General features: G+C 39.1%; 1 protein-coding gene across 8 annotated transcripts in view; it reads left to right on the top strand.

The window, feature by feature from the left end:
- The first annotated feature begins 562 nt into the window (after positions 1-562).
- The window catches only part of MARCHF10 (membrane associated ring-CH-type finger 10), an 80,888-nt gene continuing 57,001 nt past the window's right edge, over positions 563-24,449 (top strand). For 2 of the 8 annotated variants that reach the window (XM_070729259.1, XM_070729261.1), the window contains exons 1-5: positions 1,279-1,363; positions 10,606-10,690; positions 14,901-15,006; positions 15,259-15,411; positions 21,763-21,940. In XM_070729259.1, coding sequence (XP_070585360.1) covers positions 14,920-15,006; positions 15,259-15,411; positions 21,763-21,940 — 418 coding nt within the window. In that variant the 5' untranslated portion in view covers positions 1,279-1,363; positions 10,606-10,690; positions 14,901-14,919. Of the gene's footprint in view, positions 659-1,269; positions 1,364-10,605; positions 10,691-14,900; positions 15,007-15,258; positions 15,412-21,762; positions 21,941-24,449 lie in introns of those variants that run through there. The other 6 variants (XM_070729264.1, XM_070729263.1, XM_070729262.1 and 3 more) reach the window with 6 other exon arrangements.

Below are 24,449 nucleotides of genomic sequence, written 5' to 3'. Positions count from 1 at the left end.
TGTCGTTTTACAAATTTGGTATGAAATCCTGGCAGTTGGCAAGCTAGTTGATCAATATCAATAATTTGGAAGGCACGAAATTCAAATTTTCACCATTTCAGGTCAGTATTAATTTCTCCACCAAAGGAAATGCTTTGGCCAGTTTTCTACCTTTGGATCGTTCGTGAATGACAGTTACCAGAGTAGACATTTATGTACATGCATATCTGTAGGGTATACAGAACCAAAATTACAAGATATTTCTGTAACAGGCCTCGGGTTATCGTTCGCCTCCGCGCTATTTTTTTATTTTTTTTTACGAAGGCGTTTATGAGTTCCCGCACAAAGGCTGACCAATTTACGGCCGGATAAGTACAAACACCCACCCAAGGAATCGCCTCCGCTGCCACCCACACCGCCTGCGGAGAGGCGGGGGTGGGAAAGGGGCCCTGTTTTGCGCATGATGACGAGACCAACAGATGACGAAGACAACAGCTGCTCTAGTATCAACGCGTGAACTGCGGACAGTTAAGTAAGCCTCGGCCCCGCCCTCCTCCCTGCGAGGCGCGGGTCCTCAAGCGCCTCTTCCGAGCAGCTTGGGCTCTTCGATTGGCGCATAAGGCTTGTTGTTGACTCAGACATTCAATACACGAGAGTTCCGGACTCCTCCTTCGATACGGTAATAATAATAGAAGAAATCCATCTCTGTTGTGACAGCCTATCTCAATTACAGCAGGCATACAGCACACAGTCGCCTCTACGAAAAACATGAATGCAAACAGCAAACCCCAATCGCTTCTATCGCTGATGCGGCTATCTAGTTTGGGTAATGGTGCATAAGTGCACCAGCGTGTCTTCCGTCCCGTCCTAATGTTTCTTTTTTACTAGCATCATATATGAATATTATTATATCTTTATATATCACCAATATGTACTTGACAAAACAAATAAATAATGAAACGTCTGCAACAAAACGAAGTTCAAAGAGCCCCTCATGTCAACCCCGAGCTGCAGATATTTTCCTTTATTGATATGAATGTTTATTGGCTCATTTTAAACTTAAAAAAAAGAAAATCCTAATTCACAGTAATCAGTCAGTGAAATAACTTCCTCGCTAAAATTTTACTTCAAGAAAATCAACAATCTGCTTGCGAGGCGAATTAAAGATGGCTTCTCTAAGGAAAAGCAATTAAAAAAAAAAGATTATCTATAATTTCCTATCTCTATGGTGCTTTACCATCACAGCATAGTGCGCACGCTCGCTCGTTCTCTATTCCCTAAACCGGAACTATGGGGTTGCTAGGAAACGGGTAGACGCTACCCGACGGCTTGGAGAGAAAGAAAGCGCGAACGCGCTCGAGGCAGGCGGACCAAAAATAGGAAGGTGAGAGATTTCTTGGCGAACAGTCGTTCTCAGCTCATAGTTATTTAAATACGAAAGGGTTATATGCCCCTCCCCCTTTTCGATTGCGAGATTAACTTTTACATATACAGTTTGCTTACTATTATGGATGCTATTCCATTTCTGGCGATGGCCGCCGCAGTTTTTATATCTTTATGACTCGCTTGTGAAAGACATCTCTTCCCCCCCCCCCTCTTACATTCTGTTCCCAGTATCATTGGAGAATTCTTACGGTTTATTTAACAATAACAGACTTAAAAACCGAGACACACAGGTACATATATCCCTAGTTAAAATGTGACTAACTAAATGTCTACGAAGTAAACATAGACATTTTTGACACTTTTTACCTTCTCTGTAATATTTGTATCTATATTAAGGGAACTGAAGCCACTGGAAACTATCACCTGATGATCCTGCCTGGGGAAAGGGTTTATGATTAGACAGTTAACCTGTTTCATTTTGTGTTGTGCTTTCAGTCAGTTTTGACTTTTGGGAATCAGTCAGGTAAGTCCCTGTATTCTTGGCATAATTTTAAAAAGAGGTTTGCCACTGTCATCTTCTTAGGACTGAGAGTGGACTAGCTCAAAATCACCTAGTTGGTTTTGGGCCTAAGGCAAAACTAATGATCTCCCAATTTCTAGCCAGTCAAGCATTTAACCATTCCATCAAATTATATCTTTTTATTAGGACCATCCAAAATAAATAAAATTCACCCAAATATAACATAATATAAAAGACCATGAAAGAACTACATGATCTATGTAGATTTAATATAATAATACAGGTTTTATTTATTTATTTATTAATCAGATTTGTATGCCGCCCCTCTCCGCAGACTCGGGGCGGCTCACAGCAATCGCCATACAATGTAAACAAATCCAATATTTAAATTAATTTTAAAACACCACAAGTTAAAACCAATCATACACACTAGCATACCATACATAAATTTTATAAGCCTAGGGGGGAAGGAACATGTCAATTCCCCCATGCCTGACGACAGAGGTGGGTTTTAAGGAGCTTACGAAAGGCTAGGAGGGTGGGGGCAACTCTGATATCTGGGGGGAGTTGATTCCAAAGGGTCGGGGCCGCCACAGGGAAGGCTCTTCCCCTGGGTCCCGCCAAACGACATTGTTTAGTTGACGGGACCCGGAGAAGGCCAACTCTGTGGGACCTAACTGGTCGCTGGGATTCGTGCAGCAGAAGGCGGTCCCAGAGATATTCTGGTCCGGTGCCATGAAGGGCTTTATAGGTCATAACCAACACTTTGAATTGTGACCGGAAACTGATCGGCAACCAATGCAGACTGCGGAGTGTTGGTGTAACATGGGCATATTTAGGAAAGCCCATGATTGCTCTCGCAGCTGCATTCTGCACGATCTGAAGTTTCCGAACACTTTTCAAAGGTAGCCCCATGTAGAGAGCATTACAGTAGTCGAGCCTCGAGGTGATGAGGGCATGAGTGACTGTGAGCAGGTTTTAAAAAGATTAAGAGAAGCCTAGAGCGCCGCTGGAGGAAGACAAAAAATTACTCGATTGGACATGCTTTAGAGCTACAAAGGTCAACCTTATGGCAGTAAGAGCAGCAAACATCATTATTTCTCTGCCCTTATTGTATCCTCACAATGTTACTTAGTGAGCCTATTCCAGATCATCTATTCTTTACTGGAACGGGTGGGGGTGGGGTAGGGGATAATAATTTTCAGGGCCATTGAGAGGAATTTGTTTAACAACTGACAAACATTTGGATTCATTCCCAGTTAGATCTCATGCATGAAGCAATTCTATGTGAGATACTTTGGGGCAAGGTCTTCCACTGTTATCTGGGAACCATTTGACCCATTGGACCTGAGAAAGTGGACCAGATCCTTAATGCTGCTGAAGACTACTACAATATCTTTTTTAATCAAAATGCAGAGAGTAATGTACCACTAATAATTATGAAAACAAAAAAAACCAAAAATTACCCATAAAAATAAGGAAACTCCAATCCCCCCAAAAATTCCTTTGGTGAAAACCAAAACTGGCTATGTTGCTAACTTTAAAAGCTGCTACAAAATCTAAGCCACCAATTAAAGACTGAATGTATCAATTTTCACATCAATTAAGGAAAAAACCTGTGCACAAATTCCACATGTGCCTTCTACATCTTTGTATACATCCCACCCATCAAAGGACCAAATGGTAAATAATATAATGATGAAGCTGTTAAAGCCAACCTCTTTAATAAATTCTTCGGCTCTGTCTTGGTAAACAGCAATAGCTTATGCCCAATATTTCCTAGCCCCAAACAATTTCAACAATCTAACACAAATCGATTTTACAGAAGATACTGTTGGAAAAGCATTACACAACCTAAAACCATCTCTATCCATTGGACCTGACAGTCTATGTGCATATTTCTTTTAAAAAGCTCTCCGCAACCATAGCAGAACCTCTAAGCATAATTTTAGAAAAATCCTTTCAGAACTAGTCTCTTACCCAAGTTATGGTCACTAGCTACACTCATCCCTATCTTCAAAAAAGGAGATTCAAGTAACGTGGAAAATTACAGACCAATGTCTTTATGTTGCATCACCTGCAAAGTCATGGAATCAATCATAAATCAATCCATCACTCTTCACCTAGAAACTAACAACCTACTCTAACTAACACTTTGGTTTTAGAAAAAAATTATCCACTAACCTGCAACTCCTATACTGCAAAAACATATGGACTTCACAACTCGATCACGGTAAATCAATAGATGAAATTTACATAGACTTTTGTAAAGCCTTTGATTCAGTAGTACACGGCAAACTATTTACAAAAACTAAAATCTGGTCCCCTTCATGATTGGATAACTGTGTGGTTGTCAAACAGACAACAAATGGTTAAAATTCTGCACCAACACTATTTATTCTTTACATAGTGATCATATTAGAGTGATACCTCGTCTTACAAACCTCTCATCTTACAAACTTTTTGAGATACATACAAACCTGGGGTTTAAGATTTTTTTTGCCTTTTCTTCCAAACTATTTTCACCTCACAAACCCAAGCCACCGCCACTGGGATGCCCCGCCTCCAGACTTCTGTTGCCAGCGAAGCACCCGTTTTTGCGCTGCTAGGATTCCCCTGAGGCTCCCCTCCATGGGAAACACCACCTCTGGACTTCCGCGTTTTTGCGATGCTGCAAGAGAATCCCAGCAGCGCAAAAACAGGCGCTTCTCTGGCAATGGAAGTCTGGAGGTGGGGTTTCCCAGTGAGGGGAGCCTCAGCAAAATCGCAGCATCAAAAAAACACGGAAGTCTGGAGGTGGGGTTTCAAGGACTTCCGTGTTTTTGTGATGCTGCAATTTCGCTGAGGCTCCTCTCGCTGGAAACCCTACCTCCGGACTTCTATTGCCAACGAAACACCCATTTTTGCTCTGCTGGGATTCTCCTGCAGCATCAGTCAAATTTCTCATGTACTCCAAATTGTTAAAATACAGTACAAAATCTTTAATAGTAGGCTTTAGTTGTATATTCTTTTATTCATGTTTGTCCCTAGTATCCACATATTAAAATGGCCACTCCTTAATTTCCAGTCCTTGTTTTTCCCTTAAACTTTTAAAGTATTTGTTTTACCTTTTCTTTGGCAATATCGCTCACCCACCTTCATTTCTTCACATCTCCAGCACTTATCCCCGAGTCTGCGGAGAGGGGCCGCATACAAATCTAAATAAATAAATAATAAATAAATAATAAATTATCATGAGATTTCCTTTCCAGATGACTTCCAACTCGCAGTTTAAATCCATTCGATTGTGACCTCTTTAGCTAGGGACGACATAAAAGTCATCTCCCGTCACCACCAGCTGAGGAGACTGTTCCGGCTCCCTGGGGGGGTGTTGCCACGGGCGATGCTCCTCTTCTTCACCACCCCTTCAGGGTGGTTCTGACCTGGCTCTAAGTGAGTCAGGTTTCCCAATAACGTGGGTTTCGGGGTTGTCCTGCAGAACAAGGGAAAGTCTGTGGTACTGTGGCATTTGGCCACGCCCTTTCATCCTCTCAACAACTATCTTGTGGCATGCCACAGGGTTCAATACTTTCTCCACACCTTTTTAACATCTACAATGCACAGCCTTCCATTTCTGCTGGCAGAGGCCTTCAGGAGGCCATTGCAGCTGAAAATGGAGCTCGGGAAGGGTGCATGTGCCCCTCCTGAGCTCTGTTTTCACTTGCAGAGTGCTAGCAAAACAAACTACTAGTCCTGAGTTGCCTTGAGAAAGGGGGGCATAGAAATCTAATAAATAAATAAATAAATAATAAAAGTGGCATTGAGGAGATGAAAGTGCATGGCCAAATGCTGCAGTGCCACAGACATTCCCTCGTTCTGTAGGGCAACCCCGAAACCCACATTATCAGTATCACAAGCCAAGGAGACATCGAGAAATGTTTTCCCTTTTGCATTCAAGCCTCCAAAAGGGACAGGAAAGGAAAAGAGGAAAGACAAAGAAAAAGAAAGAAAGATGGGAAGAGAGCAAGGAAGGGAAAAAAAGGAAGAGAGGGAGAAAGGAAAATGAAGAAGGAAAGAAAAGGAAGAAAATGGAAAAAAGGAAGGAAACAAAGAAAAAGAAAGAAAGAAAGGCAAATTAAAATGAGAAGGAGGGAAGGTCTGAAGGAAGTCCTGCCTTAGCACTTGGCCCCAGCAGCCCTACTGCCCTTTTGCGACCCCCTTGTCTCCTCCTCCTGACCTCTTCTGGTGATGTCTCATCCTATCGCTCAAAATGTTTTCAAGGCTGGGTCATCTTGTGTGGAGAGGGAGTGGGCCTCCCTCTGACCCCCACACTTTGCCCTGTTGCACATATCATGAACAATCTATCCAAGGAGAGCAAGAACAGTAGCAGCAGCCTCAAGGAGGAGGCAAACGCAGCTGGGCACTTCATTGGGCAAATGGGCTGGTTTGGGCTGATGTCCTGGGAGTTGGTGGGCTGGGCACTTGCCCTGCACTGCCTAGGGCTCTGGGTAGCATATGCCTTCCATGTAGCCTGAGAGGGATGGCGATGCTTCTCTGGAGGACAAGAGTTTAACACTGTCCCTGGTGTCATCTTCTTCCACTGGAGACAGTGGATCCCCCCGAGTGCTGCCTGTACCATCAAGGCACCTGTGACATGAGTTGTGTAGAGCTTGCCATGCCCTCCCCCCAGGTCAAACACAACCCTGGTGCAGCTCAGTGAAATGGAGTTTGACACTCCTGATCTAATGAATCTGTCACCATGGGTTGAAGTATCTGAAGTATTTGTACCCATGATCACCCTAGTGATGTTGCTGTTTTCTTGTGGTGCCTGGAGGCTGTGGGATCTTGAAAGGGAGACAACAGGATTTGATTGAACCCTAGCTTTGGATGCATGGAGCCCCAAAATCTGGAACTCCAGTTGGTCTCCTCCTCTCCCTCCCTCCCCCTCATGGCAGTGTTGGCCTCTTGCTGGGGAGCGGAAGGGTCCATTGCTTGGAGGTCAGCGCAGCTCCTGCTCCTTGTCATGATGTCCTTTGTCGTGGGACCAAACACCACTTCTATTTTCTCTCCTTCCTTCTGTTACCTCCCCCCTACCCTTCACAGCAAACCGGTAGGATGAGACTTCCTAGACCAGCATTTGTTTCTGAGAAAGTCTTTGAGGACATGCCTTTCATGCCCAGATGCCCTCCCATCTTTGCCGGGCACCAGAGTCTCGGGCCGTCCCCAGGAACAGTGCTTTTTGCTGTGAAGGAGTCTCAAAAGCCTCCTGAGGAGGTTTAAAGCAGGGCCTGAAAGATCCCCCCCCCATTTTTAAATGGGGAATCCAGCAGTCAAAAGAGATGCAAGCTCAAAGACTTCCTCAGAAACAAAAGCCGGTCTAGGAAGTCTCAGAAATAAAAACCAGTCTAGGAGTGTTGAGACAATGGGAGGAGTCGTGAAACTTCGGAGAGGGGGGGTTGTCTTGGCCGAAGGGTGAAAAGGCAAGATGGGATGGAGCCGAGTGCTTGGCAGCACGTCTCTCCAACACACCTGGGATCCAGACCCTTCAGCACAGTCCCTCCAATTTAGGAAACTGCTCCAGGACGATCCCTTTTTTATTTTTTTATTGGCCAAGTGTGATTGGACACACAAGGGAGGAGAGATAAACAAATGAGAGTGTGAAGGGGGAGAGAGAGGGAGAAGACAAAGAAATGAGAGAGACCTGGAAAGAGAGAATGAGAGAGAAGGAAAAGAGAGAGAAAGAGAGAAAAAGAAGTGGAGAGAAAGAAAGAAAAGGGAGAGGGAGGGAAAGAGAAGTGGAGAGGAAGGGAGGAAAGGAAGGAAGGAAGGAAGGAAGGAGAAATGGAAGGAACAAAGAATGAAGGGAGGAATGGAGGAAGGAAGGAGAAATGGAGGGAACAAGGAAGGAAGGAAGGAAGGAAGGAAGGAGGAAGAATGAAATGAAAGGAAGGAAAGAGGAAGGAAGGACTTTTGGGGGGGGGTGTTAATTTTTTTTTAAAAAATTCTCTCAACATACATTTAAACAGTACAGTGTACCATCTAATTTTCCATGAATAAAATGTGGTATTTTATTAGTAACTAATATCAATCATCAAAAAAGTTGCAAAAGTTTTTTTTTCTAATTTTGTCATCCAGTTACGTACATTTTCTTTTAATTAAATTCCCTCCTTAATGTTCCTTCAAGAAGTACAACAATTATATTTCTAGCTTAACCATTATGCCAAAGTGCTTCCTTCCTTTCTTTATACATTTTTCTATAAACCAAGAAAACCTTGTATAGCCAATCAGATGTTAACCAAAGCAAATTAAAAACAAAACATAAACATATACGAATTACAGACTTCTTCCCCCCTCTAAATGGTACATTTACCTAATCCCAAAGTTAAAAATTATTTCAGCCCATCTAACACTTAGCCAATTAATACTTATCTACATTTCTTACTTAATTATTAATCTTAAATTTCAGTCAATTTGAGAAAAGAAAAAAAGGGGGGGATTCTAAATATTCTCTATTTTCAATCAATTAAAAATCATTAACATCATTAATCCCCCCCAACAATTCTAAATTAAATTTCATTTATGCATTAATCCAAATCAGTATCACCTACTACATATCTTATTATAATTAATACTTCTAACTTTATTAAAACAGATCAGCAATTCCTAAATCTCAATAGAAAAAATAATTAAAGTTAAAAAGAGCAAACAAAATAATACTCCAAGCTTAATCAACCCTTCTCAAACTCCAATTTTAAAAATCTGAGCAGATCTTTGAACCGAACCCCCTTTTTTTTTTGTATACCCTTTTAATCCCCTTTTCCATTTTATTCTTTCTATTCTTCCTTCTAGGAAGGAAGGACTTTGTTAGAAAAATAAAGAGGTTATTGGATCAAACATTGGACATTTGGCAACTGGTCTGTAGTTATGATGGTGGCAATGTCCCAGGGTTATGTGAACATCTTTTGGGATCTTCTGACAAGCAACTGCAGGGATTCACTTAACGACTTTGGCAAGAAAGTGAGGCAGAGCTCACTTAATAACCGTCTTACTCAGGAGATAGAAACCTTGGCCTCCATTGGGTTCAGAACAGAAGTTGAGGATTATCTATCTGACCAGTGCACTCTTTTAGAAGCAGATCAGAAGTCCATTTTGAAGCTCCACAGAAAACATCTGGGAAGGCAGGTTGTCCTCGACTTACAACAATTCATTTACTGACTGTTCAAAGTTGAACGGCCTTGAAAAAAGTGACTTATGTCCCTTTTTCACACTTATGACCTTCGCAGCAACCCCATGACCGCGTGATCAAAACTTGGCCGCTGATGTGTCTTGAGGTCACGTGACCCCTTTTGTGACCGTCTCACAAACAAAGACAATGGGGGAGGGGGGAGAAGCCAGATTTGCTTAACGACCGGGTTTCTAATCAATCCACGCCCAGGCATGAAAATGTGCCACTCAGACATTATACTTTTCTGCCCACACTGAAAAAAAATTAGAGGGAACATTGGTCCAGACTATTCGAGGGATCAGCTTATTCCACCTTGATTGGCTTGCCCCATCCATGCCATCCATGGGATAAGGGGCAAATAAATAAATAAGGAACGGGGGGGGGGGGAGGTTTGCGCTCTTTGTATGTGTGTGTGTGTGTGTGTGTGTGTGTGTGTATGGGGGGTGTAATTTGGGAGAAAGAAAACAAGAGAGTAGAACTGAGTTAATTATATTAGTCCGGCCCTCTAAAACCATCCCAATTTCTCATGCAGCCCCATGGCAAAATTAATTGCCCACCCCTGCTATAGATTATTCATTTAAAAAGCTGTAGGCTTAATTCACACATTAACTACAGTACATATTACCTTTGGTTTAGCATGTTATGTGAACGCACTATTTTCATTTATAAATTATAGTTTATAATTGTATAAACTAAACATAATGTTTGTATTCAATAAACCATTGTTAAAGAAGCTATTATAGATATGAACCAAATCACAATATGTCCAGAAACATATATCTAATGAGCCAACGTCAACATTTTTAGAATATTATTCATGGAAATGCTTTCAATGAAAGAGATTAAGTTATCAGTATGAAAACAAGGTGTAGGAATTTGTCCAGGCAGTCATCAGGAATCAAGATTGACTTTAAAGCTCCTCTCTACACAAAAAACAAGCCTCAATCCGCTTATTCTACTTCTATACACATTCTAAATTATTCCTTACTGAGTTCAATATGCCTCATATTGCCGCCTTTTATGAGGGTGAAATTGGCAAATCTAGTGTCCAGATTTTCAGAATTCTACAAAGTTATACAATGAAAATTTACTGATATAACAGTTGGATTTCAAGATTATTTCTGTATCAATCTTTATTTTAAAAGTGCTGCCCCCCATCTCACTGAGAAAAAATAATTGGTTCTGCTGATTCAATAAAATTGTAGTGCATATCCTTTGGAGCGCTCAAAGAAAAAACTATGCAGGGAAAAATATTTATTACAAAATAGTTACCCATCTCTGTGCTAGTGCAAGTGGTCTCATCTATGACGTATCATAGTTCTCAGTATATTGTTAAGTCATTACATATGCCCAGGAAACAGAATGTTTGGACTTCAAAGAACCAAAGTATTTAGTTGCAACTGTGTTTCTCTCTGCCTTGTCTATAATATAATATTCCATTTTTTTCTTGTGTCCTTTCCTCCCCTCTCTAATTACCTTTCTTTTTCCTTTCTGTCTTTCCATCTACTTTACGTAGAGTGACAAGCCTGCCTCTAGAGGATCAATTCTGCATAACAGGGCACAGCAATGAGAGGGCAACAAAAGCTGCAGTGATCCTGAATGTAAGAGCATTTAGAATTAATAGAACTACTAAAACAGAAAAACAAATGGAAACTATCAGTAGCCTTGCTACAGAGAAAACATTAAATAGATCTTATATGATAACTGTTATAACAGTTTGCATGCAGCATTATCCAAAGTTTCAACTCATTATGCCATTTGAATTCAAAGTGAACTTTATGTTGAGTCCCTTTAATTTTGATAAAAAGGATGCAAGAAAATGTTTCATTTCACATATGATAGTAATTAATAGAAAACAGAAATTAGAAGAGCATTGCATTCTGATAGAATCTCTCCAATAGTTTTAGAAGTGAGATCACATATATGCTGCTTAATCAGGACTGTACTGTAGATTCAGATTCAGCTTTTATTTCATCACTGGGCCTACACAACTAACATCAAGCTGCTAACATCTGACGTAGAATGGATGACCAGATTTCTGTCTGTTAAGTACAGATAGTCGTCAGTGTACAATAGTTCATTTAGTGACTATTTAAAGTTACAGCATCATTTTTAAAAAAAAATATTTTATTGATTTTATAACAATAGAACATACACACAACATATAACAAGGTGCTTAGTATTTTAGTGCCCGCCACCAGACAACATTTACACCCCTCCACCAAAATGGGGGCATATTTTGTACATACCATTTTAATTTAAAAACAATATATCTATTTACATATTATAAAGTGATTCTAATTTATTATTTATAGCTTGGTCTCGAATTCTACTGACCACGTATCCTCTTACCTTGTCCCATCGTCCCATCAGTTCCCGCAGATTGATTTCATTAGCCGAATTCATCCTCTTATCCATAATCTCAAACTGAATGTGATCCACCATGTACCGATACCAAGTTACAACATCACTGAAAAAAGTTATGATCATTTTTCACACTTACAACCATAGCAACGTCCTCAAGGTCACATGATCAAAATTCAGATGCTTGGCAACTGACTCATATTTATAATTGTTGCAGAGTTCAGGAATCATGTGATTCCCCCTTTGCAACTTTCTGAGAGGTAATGTCAATGAGGAAGACAGATTCACTTAATATCCATGTTACAAATTTACCAATTTCATTGATTCATTTAACTATGGCAAGAAGAGTTTTAAAATGGAGCAAACCTCATTGAGAAAAACGTAATAAATATTTCACTTAGTAACAGAAATTTTGGGCTCAATTGTAAGTTAAGGACTTATACAGGTATAAGTCTACTGTATAAGTCTACTGTATTCCAGTCTATTTAAACTTCACAGCAAAGAGAAACACTTTGGTAGAAAATGGGGGAAATGGCTCTTTATACAATATGGTAATTCAAATGTTTTTTGTAACTTGGGGGTCTGAGTCAGATTAAATAAACATTTTTGCAGGCTGAATTGCATACAGAGCTATGGATTCAATTCTCAAATTTATCTGTCTGTCCGTCCGTCCGTCCGTCTGTCTGATTTATAAGCCACCCAACTCCTCAAGGACTCTGGTCAGCTTACAACAAATAAAACAACATTTAAAAGAACAATTTTAAAATAACTACAAAAGCCATACATTTCTCTCAATATCTCTCATGGACGGATCTAGATGATATCTCATTCAGTCACTGACTAGGCCAGCCGAGAAAACCAGGTCTTTACAGCTTTAGGGAAGGCTAGTAGGGTGGGGAGGGTACAGATCTCTGGGGACAGCTAGTTCCAGAGAGCTGGAACTGCCACAGAGAAGGCCTTTGCCTGCGGCCACGCCAGTTGACCTTTTTTGGTTGCCAGAGTCCAGAGAACCCCCGCCCCATGGCAATAGATCTGACATTCAACAGCAGCAGCCCTGAGGCCAGGGCCCTGATATCTCCTGTCACCAGTTATACGGGGTGAACCCGAAGGGCCAGAACAAGGAATCACTCTGAGAGAACGAGTCCTAGTTCCCTAGTTCCCTATGAGCACCTACCTCCCCAGTTCCTGCCATATCTACTTTCCTCAGTCATGACCATGATGCTCTGGCTCTCCCTTCCCCCAGAGATCTCCTCCCCAGCCCTACTGTTTCCCATCCTCTCCAGCAGGTCACTTATTTATTTATTTATTGATTGATTGATTGATTGATTGATTGATTGATTGATTAGATTTGTATGCCGCTCTTCTCCGCAGACATATCTCATCCATACCGAGCCGGGGGTATGTGTGTGTAGTCGGGTCCCTATTTGCTTCTGTCTACACATTCAGCAGAGGGGGTTGAATCAGACAATCCTGAATATCACTATTCCTCTGCTCCAGATTACCCTGCCCAGATAATAATTGAACTATTGGTTAAACAGCTTAGTGAATAAAGTTGTTCTAATTTTGTTATCATTGTTATCATTTTAGCATCCAGGAATGCAGTAAAATAGAACAATCTAAATGCTTCAAAATATCTTTTCAAACAAACCTGTCTCAGCATTGCTATTTTCTTAAATTTGATGATATTTCAGTAATTTATCTTTCAATAAGTGCTTCATACATTGCAATTACTGAATGGTTTTCCTTGTAACTCCATCCCAGCACAATATTTTTGGTCTTTCCCTAATTCTTGACTGATGCACTGTTTTTTCATATATTTGTTTTGCAATTCAGTCTTGATTCAGTCTGTCTATATGATTAAAACTCTTTAGTGTATTTCTTCTGTATTGCTAAAACATGTTCTATAGTCACATTTATCCAACATTCATTAATGACTGACCTTATCTCCTCTAGATTTATTAGACATATTAAATGAAATATTCTTACTTTTATGCCATATTTACTTTTATGCCATACAATTACTCTTGGGTTTTAGATGTTCTCTGAGTTTGCTTCTCTTCACAGAGAAATTCATTATCAGACTAGGTAGCATTTTAACCCTTTGGGGAAATGCAATTTATATGTAGTAGCTTGTCTTACCAGCCTCAGTTGGGGTAAGACTGTTTTTTATTCCTTATTTGCAGGGTATTGTTTCTTTATTATTTTTGTTTATCTGATGCTGATTCTTGTTTATCTGGGGTATTGGTTAATAGGTATGCAATAAAGAACATGTTTAGTTCTGTTTTGATTTTTGGTTGTTTCTTTTTAAAAAAAATACTGTAGTTTGTAAATGAGATTTATCTCAGTGTTTCTGTTTATCACTACCATGTTGCTAAGAATTCTTTTGTGTTTTTTTAAATCTTGCTTGGTATAAAATATTTACTTTCTTTGCTGAAACTGATTAAATTTTCAGTTTGTTATAAGGTTATGGAGATTTCATAGTATCTTCTTGTTGCTAATTGGTGTTCATAGTTCTGTTCTCTCAATTTTCCGCCTGGTTATTTGTGGGTCTTGGGTTAATGTTCAGAGTGGGATGGTAACTATGCTGCCCTAGGTAGCACAGAACTTAGATATTTGTGAGATATTTACAATATATTTACAATTAATTAGTTAGGATATTAATTAATTATTTAGGAGAACGTTGGAATATGCCAGGTTCTATTTATTAAACAATGTCATTTTATGGGAATCAAGCATGACATGAGGTGGACAAGGATCACTCACAACAATTGGCACACCGGGCACTGTGCCAAAAGACTTCAGCCAGCATTTGAAAAGAATAAACATTGACAAAAATCACGATCTCTCGATTTCAAAAGGCCACCATACTTGGATCTGTGCACATCATACGAAAATACATCACTCAGTCCTAGACGCTTGGGAAGTGATATTGTGATACAAAATCTAGTACTATATCAATTTCGTTTGCTGTGTATTACTGTTTTTTGTGAATAAAATAACAATAACAACAACAGCAACAAAGTTGGGAAAGACCTTGGAGGTCTTCTAGTTCAACCCCTGCTTAGGCAGATAACCCTACACTACTTCAGAAAATGGTTATCCAACATCTTCTTCCAGTGTTGGAGCATTCACAATTTCTGGAGGCAAGCTGTTCCACTGATTAATTGCTCTAACTGTCAGGAAATTTCTCCTTAGTTCTATGTTACTTCTTTCCTTGTTTAGTTTCCATCCATTGCTTCTTGTTCTACCATCAGAATCTTTTGGGTTTGCTTTTTATAAATATTTTTAGTTGTAATTCTTATATTTTTTATATTTTCTAGTTCTTTGTAGTTTTTCTTAGATTTATATTTTTGATATTTCCATTATCCTTTTAAAATTAATGTTCCCTATCTTTCATATGCTGGTTTGTGACTGCAATAAAGATGTAATTTGAATATGTTTTGATAGGTTTTCCTGAAAGATTGCCATGTATGAAGCAAAGGAAAGACAGAAGTTTATCAGTGATGCTCAGTACCTAAGAGAGATGCAGCACAAGATGGATTCAGAGTATCAGGTAACAAATTATATTTCAGTATTTGATTTTTTTTTTAACAAAGAACATGAACCAGAAGTAATCCTCCCCAAATTAAACATTGTTGTTCGTAGATACTAGGTTGACGTATATTTCAAGAAATCTGGAGAGCTTCTGATTGGGAAAAATTGGTAGAGGGTGTTATGGATATGTGGCCAGATTCCATTAGCTATTATTTGAATGTAAGCCTCCACATGCTACTCATTTAAAATAGATATATGGTTTATTTATTAGGCCTGCCTAAGAAAACAAGAGCACATTAAAGACCAGTCTGATAAAAAACGAGAACAGAGCAAACAAGAACTAAGGCAGAGAAGTTTATCATCTATCTCTCCAGTGCGTAGATATGAAAGGCCATGGATTTCAAGACTTCCTGTTAATAGACAGGCAAGTATTTGCTAACTTTAGATGTGAAGTAGGAAACATGTTCTAATAAAGACACAAGCAGCTTTTTAAAATGCAAAATCCTGGTGTATCTTTTAATTCTGGAGCATAGGAGTTCATATTATTGTATATCTTAGAATTATTATGAAGACCGAAGATAATAACTCTTGGAGTTATGGAGAATCAGGGTGGTTTTTCTTTTCAATTCAAGACACATTTCATTCGCTTCAGGTCTTATAACAGTCTTACTGAAAATTGGAGCTGAGAGGTAGTATCAGAGGAGCATCAAGAGGAATAACAATAAAAAAAACATTTTGGAAAAATTTGCTGAAGTATAGACCATTCCATTCTCTAAGAGTATTGCTAGAGAGGTGGTTTCTTCTGTGTTCTGAAAAGAAAATTGCTTGTTTAATAGAGAATTAAGTAAAGATAACTAGTAATGGGCAGCCAAAATTTTTACTGCCACGCTTTGGGTGTGGCTTATTTTGTGGGTGTGGCTTGATGGTCACATGACTGGGTAGGAATGGCTTGCAAGCCATGTAATCAGGTGGGAGTGGCTTGAATGATCATCATCGTTCAAGTGAACTGTTAAGTCCTCAACTTACAACCTCACCAGTGTTGTTCTCTGGGGTAACAATTTGCTTTGTGTTTCCTGCACTCTCCTTCCTGGGTCAGCCCCTGTCTCAGGCTGTGTAGCTAGGCGAATGGGTACCGATCAGCTGTTGAGAAAAGAAGGGGGAGGAAATGGGCCCCCTGCAACTCCTGCCGGTGCTCATCTCCCAGCCGCTTTCCGAGGAAGAGGAAGAAGTTGGGAGGGGGGAATAGCCAGTTGGAGCTGGGCACACAGCTTCATTTCTGCCGGTGGAACTGTGTTCCACCCCATCCTGCCTGTTGCCCACCCCTGAAGATAACACATTATAATATATTTTGCATAAGTTTAACCTTTCAAATGAACAAATATTAAACACAGATATTAATCACTCTGTTGCCTTTCATGGTAAACAAAGTTAGGCAAGTTATAGAAAAGAAATAAGAAATAATAAGGCAAAGAAATTATAGGATAAGGAAAGAAAAGAACAACCATTTGTCTAATACAGTGTTTTTCAACCAGTGTGCCGAGGCACACTAGTGTGCCGCGAGACATGGTCAGGTGTGCCATGAAGCTCAGCTTCCGAGACTGGAAGCTGAGCTTCATTCTTCAGGTCTCCTTTTTTGCGCCTTCATTCTTTGTGGAAGATGAGCTTTGGGGCCCAGCAGGAGAGCGCCGGCAACAGCGGCATCGGACAGTAGCCGGGTGGCGGCTGCGAGCGGGAGTTCCAGGTCGGAGGCACCTGCAGCGCCCCGCCCAGCTGGACTTTCCCTGGCGTTGGCAGCAAGTGTCCTTTGGGGCCCAGCGGGAGGGCACTGGCAGTGGGAGCGGGAGGGTGCCATCAGCAGCAGCACCGGGTAGTAGCCGGGGGATGGCGGCGGCGAGCAAGAGCTGAAGAGCGGAGGTGCCGGCAGTGCCCCGCCCAGCTGGAGCTTCCCTGGCGGGGACGGCAACATGTATCCTTTGGGGCCCAGGGGGAGGGCACTGGCAGTGGGAGCGGGAGGGTGCAGCGGCCCCAGGCATATATATATATGAAGGTTTTGGCATATTCGGGTTTCTTCCCGTGTAGGATTTATAGATTTTTGGCGACGTTTCGACGAGGTCCCACTCGTCATCTTCAGGCTGGTGCTTCTGTCCTTGTTCTAGGGCGAACACCTAGAACAGGTTCGCCCTAGAACAAGGACAGAAGCACCAGCCTGAAGATGACGAGAGGGACCTCGTCGAAACGTCTCTAGAAATCTCGAAATCCTACACGGTAAGAAACCCGAATATGCCAAGACCTTCATACCTGTACCCATAAAAATCTATGAAAACATGGTATACAAATTCATTTATTTGACCTAATTCTTCATCATTTATGTATAATTTGCATTTACTCAATTTTCCAGTAAAAAACAACAATCTTATTGCATCATTGTTTTTGCCTTGTATGTGTTAGTTAACTCCTAGTCAAACATATGCTCCAAATCAGAAAACCTCATCTTCTGTTTATAGAAATACACATGCATTCATATTCCCAGGAAACTTATCTCTAACTTAATCACCATAAGCATTCATATACATTTATCTATAAACTTATTTAACAGTCATGGTAGTGCATCCCTGCTTGGCACTGTGAACCATTTGTTGAGCATTTCACTTATTTTCATGCATGGTTTCATGCATAGTTTACTTCCATAATTTTATCATATTCAGCCATCAACTCTCAAGTTCAGCAACAGAGTTGTCAATGCCTGGAATGCACTACCTGACTCTGTAATTTCTTCCCCAAACCCCCAAAACTTTAACTTTAGATTGTCCACTGTTGACCTCACTCCATTCCTAAGAGGTTTGTAAGGAGCGTGCCTACTGTCCCTGTCCTAACATTCCCTTTTATTTATATTCATCTCGTGTATTCATAATCATGTTTACTCTTATATCTGTTATCTAATACATGCTCAACAAAATAAAATAAATAAAAGTTCAAATTTGCACAAAACTGAAAAGTTGCATCTCCTAACCAGCTCTGTTCACTTCTTACAAGTGAAGAAATAAGAGTAATTTCTTTCTACATGAGAGTTTAGACCAATTCAGATTGTAAGCAATTTTGCAGGTACACATGTACAAATATATAATAGACTTAATGGATCAAATGTAACACTTTAAATTGAATTGGAAACCAATTGGTAATCAGTCCAATATCCATAACACAGGTATAATATAATCCCAGTGCCAAGTGTCAGATGGCCTGTTTCATTCTGGAATAATTTCTGAGAATTCTTTGAAAGCAATCCCATGTAAAGCACAATCTAGTAGTTTAATTCTTAGGTCTCTAAATTGCCTTTGCTATAGTCTTTTCTCTTATTGCCACATATCCATCCATGTCAAGTTCCTTGATCATATTTGTTCAGAATAGGACAAAATCCCCTCCCTAATCATATTCAATTTATTTATTATCTCCATTCATTGGAACATATAGCTAGTCCTCATTTAGTGACTGCAATTGAAACTGCAACTTGGTCATTAAGTACATTTGCTATGTAAAAAACTACAACTCTGTTTAAGATTTTAATTCAGTTTTACTTTGCTTTACACATCTGTGACAATTATAAATGTGAGGACTGAGTTATTTTTTCATCACTGTGGAAACTGAACATTTGCTAAACAAACCAGTTACTAAATGAGAACTATCTGTAATTTTCAAATATAGATTCCTTTAGACTTATCTAGAACAACCAATGGTACCAACTTATGCTTTATGACATACATTTTAGCCCTTTCAATTACAATTAAATTTGCATTGTTTTTCCCTTCATCCATTCATTTAGACCATCTTAATTCACAATATTGCTTCCTTCCATTTTTCTTGGTTTCACAATATGTTACACAACATATCTTTTTTGTAAGTCTAACCCAATATTTTGCCTGAATCCATATTAGAGTCCACATTGTAATAATGAGAATGTCAAAGTGTTATTTCCCACACACACTTTATTATGTCTCTAGAATGATGCCAAGTGTTCCTTTGAAGGTAAACTTGACCTTTTGCAGAGGGTGGGTTTGAGGGATTGAATGAGGATATGTGAAGAATGTGCTTGGCATCTAATAGATGAAGTCACTTGCATTAATATAGATTCTGATCAGACAAATCTTATAGTTGACTGAGTAGAGGTCTTGCTCTTTTACAGTTAAGTTCTTTGGTTCTGATGACAGTTGGGTCCAGAATTGCCATAGCTAAGTAATACATTTGTAAAGTGCAACATCATGTGTTTCATTGCTTAGTGATGTCAGTCCTGGTTGCCATCATAATCCAAGAACTGCACGAGTTATTAAGCAAGAAGAGACAGGAGTCTTGGGCAAGGAGTATGAATGTGCAATGGAGAAAGTGCCACAAGCAGGAGCTATGGAGCTCAGATGGGTCATTGGAGGCCTTGGAAAGGCTCTACAGAGGGCTCCTAGGGATATAAAGCAGTGGGAGCAACTTGGGGCAAATTGCAATCTTCCCTGCCAGCTTCCCCGTTGCTTTTGCTAACAGATGTCTTTCAAGTGCAAAGCTGTGTTTTGGTTATTACATGTAAATCTCTTCCTTTATGACTGAAATTATATACTCTTATTCATATTTACTTGAAGAGTATAGAATGCTAGGCTTTGAGAGTTATACTTCAGAAGCAAATAGGGTCAGGACTTGAAATCCCAGTGAAAAATATTTTGGCCCTTCTTTCATTTTTGCCTGTCACTGGTTTGATGTCCTTCTTGTGTTTATAACAGGAGTAGGGAAATTTACAGAGGTAACTCATTGATTAACAATCCAACTCTTACCCTAACCAAAGAGTTCAAGCACATTCCTAATGATAATTACTGAAATCAGCACTATTATTTTTCACATGAATAGGAATGATAATAACTTTGATGAAAGCTTGTTGAAGGTAATGGAGATTCTAGCTATGCAGTTAATCAAGTAGAAACGTTTAGCCCAAAGGACTGTGTTAGATTCCTAAATGAAATTGTCAAATATTATCTGTGATTTGAATTTGGCTAATTAGAAGCTAATTAGAAATTGTAGCTGTTGGATTGTTAATTATTATCTAAAAATATTCTCCCAGACAGTTTATAACAAATGTCATTGCTGTCTGAAGGGCAAGAAAGGCCATCACATGTCAATTGCCAAAAAGGTCCTATTATTCCTAATATTGCAAAATTCCAGTCTTAATCTGATTTTATGGGATATTGACAAGATATAAATAGTCAACAGCTATGAAAGATAAATGTAAAAGAAATCTTCCATTTATTTTGAAGGTTCTTTTGTTACTTTAATCATCTGACTCTTAAGTTCTATCTGTAATAAGGAAGAAAGAAAAAGGATAATTGAATTCACTGATTATTACAATCCCACTATCATTGGTGCACGAATAAGCATTAGCAAATTAAAAGTTTATTTATTTTGATTTTTTAAAATTAGAATGTATTAGCCTTCCCTAGTACAAGCGATACAGGAGGTGAACCTGTAGCCTAGAGGTTAAGACCACTGCCTTAGTCTCCTTTCCTTTACATTATCAGCAAAAATATGTTACACACACACACACACACACACACACACACACATATATGAATATATATATCCCACAAACATTCTTACAATATGGCTGGAATGGAACATATGGTTAGTTATAAGAGGAAAATAGAAGGCAAATATTAGTAGGCTGCTCAACATCTTAAAAATGCTTGGCATTCTGTCTATCATTTCATACCTTTATTTGGGGGCATGCGGACACACCTCTAAATAAATATTGGTAATAGGATGCAGCTGCCACTGTGTGTGTGTGTGTGTGTGTATGTATGTATGTATGTATGTATGTCAAAAACATGCACAAGATAGCTGGTATTGGTATAAACATAAATACAGTATAAGCAAAGTAGGCACAAGTAAATTAGGACAATAGGACAGTAAGACGGGGACAGTAGGCACAATGGTGCACTTATGCATGCCCCTTACAGACCTCTTAGAAACGGGGTGAGGCCAACTATAGACAGTCTAAAGTTAAAGCTTTTGGGGTTTGAGGAAGAAACCACAGAGTCAGGTAGAGCATTCCAGGCATTGATCACTCTATTGATAAAGTCATATTTTCTGCAATTGAGTTTGGAGTGGTTTATATTGACTTTGAATCTATTGTGTGCTTATATATTATTGCAGTTGAAGGTAAAGTATTCATTGATAGATAGGACATTGTGGTAGATGATTTTATGAACTAGATTTAAATAATAATGGAAGTTATGTAGCTAAGCTATCTTTGCCCAAAATGTTAAGTCTGGTAGAATGAAGTATTCTGTTGCATGCAGAGGAGTAGAGGACTCCTCTTAGAATTTAAGAAATCTTCTAATATTTTCTAAGAACCCTTCTGATATCTACATGGGTTCTAAAGACTTTCTTTGAAATTAAATTGATGCTGCATGCTAAATGGTGAATTTGGATGCCACATTGGAAACTGAGGTGCTTGGGCTGCAGCAGATGTACCAACTTAGAGTAGTTTTTTAAACAAGGATTTTGAGCCAAACTATTTCTAATGCTATTAAAATCTTTGGCAGAGGCAGAGAATTTCTTCATTTGAAGAAAAGAAGCTTAATTTTTCCAGCTATAATCCTGATTGAAAGACTGACATTTGCCTCAATGAAAATTAAACAGAGAAATAAATTCCTCTAAAGAGAAATTAATTCTCCTAATACCAATATATGGGATATTAAAATTGATTTTAGTGTTAATAGTTAAGTATTTCTTTTCAAATTACCAGATCCCGGCTGATGAAATTTCTGGAAGTGATCCAAAATCTAATGTAAAATCTCATGGGAATAAACCAGAAGCTAAATTTCCTGCCATTGACAAAACATCTGTTAAACAAAAACAAAAATCAAGCTCAAACATGAAAAAAAATGAAAAAAGTGGGTCTAGCCCCAAAAAAGATATGCAAGGTATGTATGGAAAAATATTTATGAAAATAAATTGCAATGCATATGATTGGAGCTAAAGAGATTTTTAAATTAAGCAAAACAGCTAATATACTAGCTCTGTTAAAAAGTGCTATTGCTAACATGTTGTAAGCTGCACTGAATCTAAAGAGAAGGATGGCATAAAAAAATCAAATAAATAAATATATATTAAAAAGGCTGGGTTAGAAATTGTGAGTTATATAAGTGAATAAAAGTGTATTCTGATTAAAAACAACCATATAGTCTATTATTCTGGAGAAAATAGTCATGTACAAAATCCATTAAAACTGTAGCCCCCAACAATTTAGGCACCAGGGACCGGTTTTCTGAAGAGAGGTTTTTCTGTGGACCCGAGGGGGTATGGTATTGTGTGCTTCCTGCTTGGGGCTTTGCTTGTTTGTGCAGGCAATGCTGGTCCACAAATTGGGGGTTGGAAACCTGTGCCTTTAAAAGTTGTTGTTGAACTGTGATAAATATATAAAATACTACCATCCTTACTGTAGGGCAATGGTTTTCAAATAATGGGGCGGGCCCCCTGGAGGGGCGCAGAATGATGCCAGGGGGCGTGTGACCCGGGGGGGGGGGACTTGTTTTTTTTTGCTGCAGGGAGTAAAGGTTTTTTGCACTGAACAATAGCATACAGCACAGAGAAGTAGATACAAAGTGCATATAACAAACCCTTAAGAGATACCTTGGAAAATATTTAACAGGGATGAAAAGAAAGGAGGAGAGAGGCATAGATAATGAGACAAACATAAGTCTCCTGAAAGCCAAGATGAGGAAATATGACGACGCAGAAGTAGCACTTGGCTTCACTGTGACTACAGTGAGAGATGAAGAAAGACCGGTATGTTTACTGTGTCTAAAAATATTGGCAGCGAACAGCATGAACCCAAATAAATTAAGGCATCATTTAACCATGTTACAATCACGTTGATAAGCCACTTGAGTTTTTTCAGCGAAAAAATGCTGAATATTGCAAACAATCATCCCGGTGGAGAGTTGGGCAGGGCACCAAATGTTTAGTTCTCCCTGGTGGCGGGTGTGTGTGTGTAACAGAAAATAATTGAGAAACCCTGCTGTATGGTATGCAATCTCTTTCAGAATCAACTTTTTCAGATCAAAAAGCATTACAAGCATAATTGAATATATTTATTTTATTTATTTATTTATTCTTTGTCCAATATACAATACATATGGAAGAGAATAGACATTAAGTAATATATATAACGATAGAAAGTAAAAAGAAGAGAAGTAGATGGGAGGGAGAGAATATATATGATATATATATAGATAAGGAGAGAATATATATGATATATGAGATAAGGAAAGACAATTGGACAGGGGACGATAGGCACATCAGTGCACTTATATACGCCCCTTACTGGCCTCTTAGAAACCTGGAGAGGTCAATCGTGGAGAGTCTAAGGGAGAAGTGTTGGGGGTTGGGAGTTGACACTATTGAGTCCGGTAATGAGTTCCACGCTTTGACAACTCGATTGTTAAAGTCATATTTTTTACAGTCAAGTTTGGAGCGGTTAATATTAAGTTTGAATCTGTTGTGTGCTCTTGTGTTGTTGCGGTTGAAGCTGAAGTAGTCGTTGACCGGAAGGACGTTGCAGCATATGATCTTGTGGGCAATACTTAAATCTTGTTTTAGGCGCCGCAGTTCTAAGCTTTCAAGACCCAGGATAGATAGTCTATTTTCGTAGGGTATTCTGTTTCGAGTGGAGGAGTGAAGGGCTCTTCTGGTGAAATATCTTTGGACGTTTTTGAGAGTGTTGATGTCTGAGATGTGGTATGGGTTCCAGACAGATGAGCTGTATTCAAGTTATGCATTTAATAATTATGTTATTGTAACCCAAATTTAACCGGATAATTTTTGTTTGAGTCAAAGGAATCTTTGATTATACAGCCTTAATCTCAAATTAAATGTAAATGCAAATACACAGTTAAATAAGATTACATAGCATGTATGCATTTGATATTTTATACTTATATCACTTTCATTATAATTTGATAGCAACAATGAGAATTTTATCACAGGCTTTAGAAACAAGTGGCTCTGGAGCCATGTTTTTCACATCATCTTTCACCAAAGTCTCTGGGCCAAATTAATCTGTCACAGGATAATAGATCTTAATTTATCAACTGCTTACAAAACATAAACCATAAATGGGAGGTGGAGGGCACACAATGAGGACTTTATTGGTATGTATGGCATCATCCTTGCTCTCCCGCTCTATGTCTTAAATACTATCTAACGCTGGAAAGCAGTGTCAAATTGAAATAGGTAGACAGTTCACCTCTTCCCAAAAGCCCACTTTATTCTTTGGGGGCCACAACATTTATGCATTAGCCATACACTAAACAATTTCACGTGAAAAGCTTGATTTGGAGTCCAATGGGCTTTATTGCAACTTTTTGTAGTATGTGGGTTAGTTAAGGTCTACACTAAATAAAAATCTTCAGCCAAAATTCATTTAAGAGT

Source organism: Erythrolamprus reginae, chromosome Z (genome assembly GCF_031021105.1).
Source record: "Erythrolamprus reginae isolate rEryReg1 chromosome Z, rEryReg1.hap1, whole genome shotgun sequence".
Taxonomy (NCBI): domain Eukaryota; kingdom Metazoa; phylum Chordata; class Lepidosauria; order Squamata; family Dipsadidae; genus Erythrolamprus; species Erythrolamprus reginae.
Note: the sequence above shows the minus strand (reverse complement) of the source record. Positions and strands in the feature narration are given on the sequence as shown.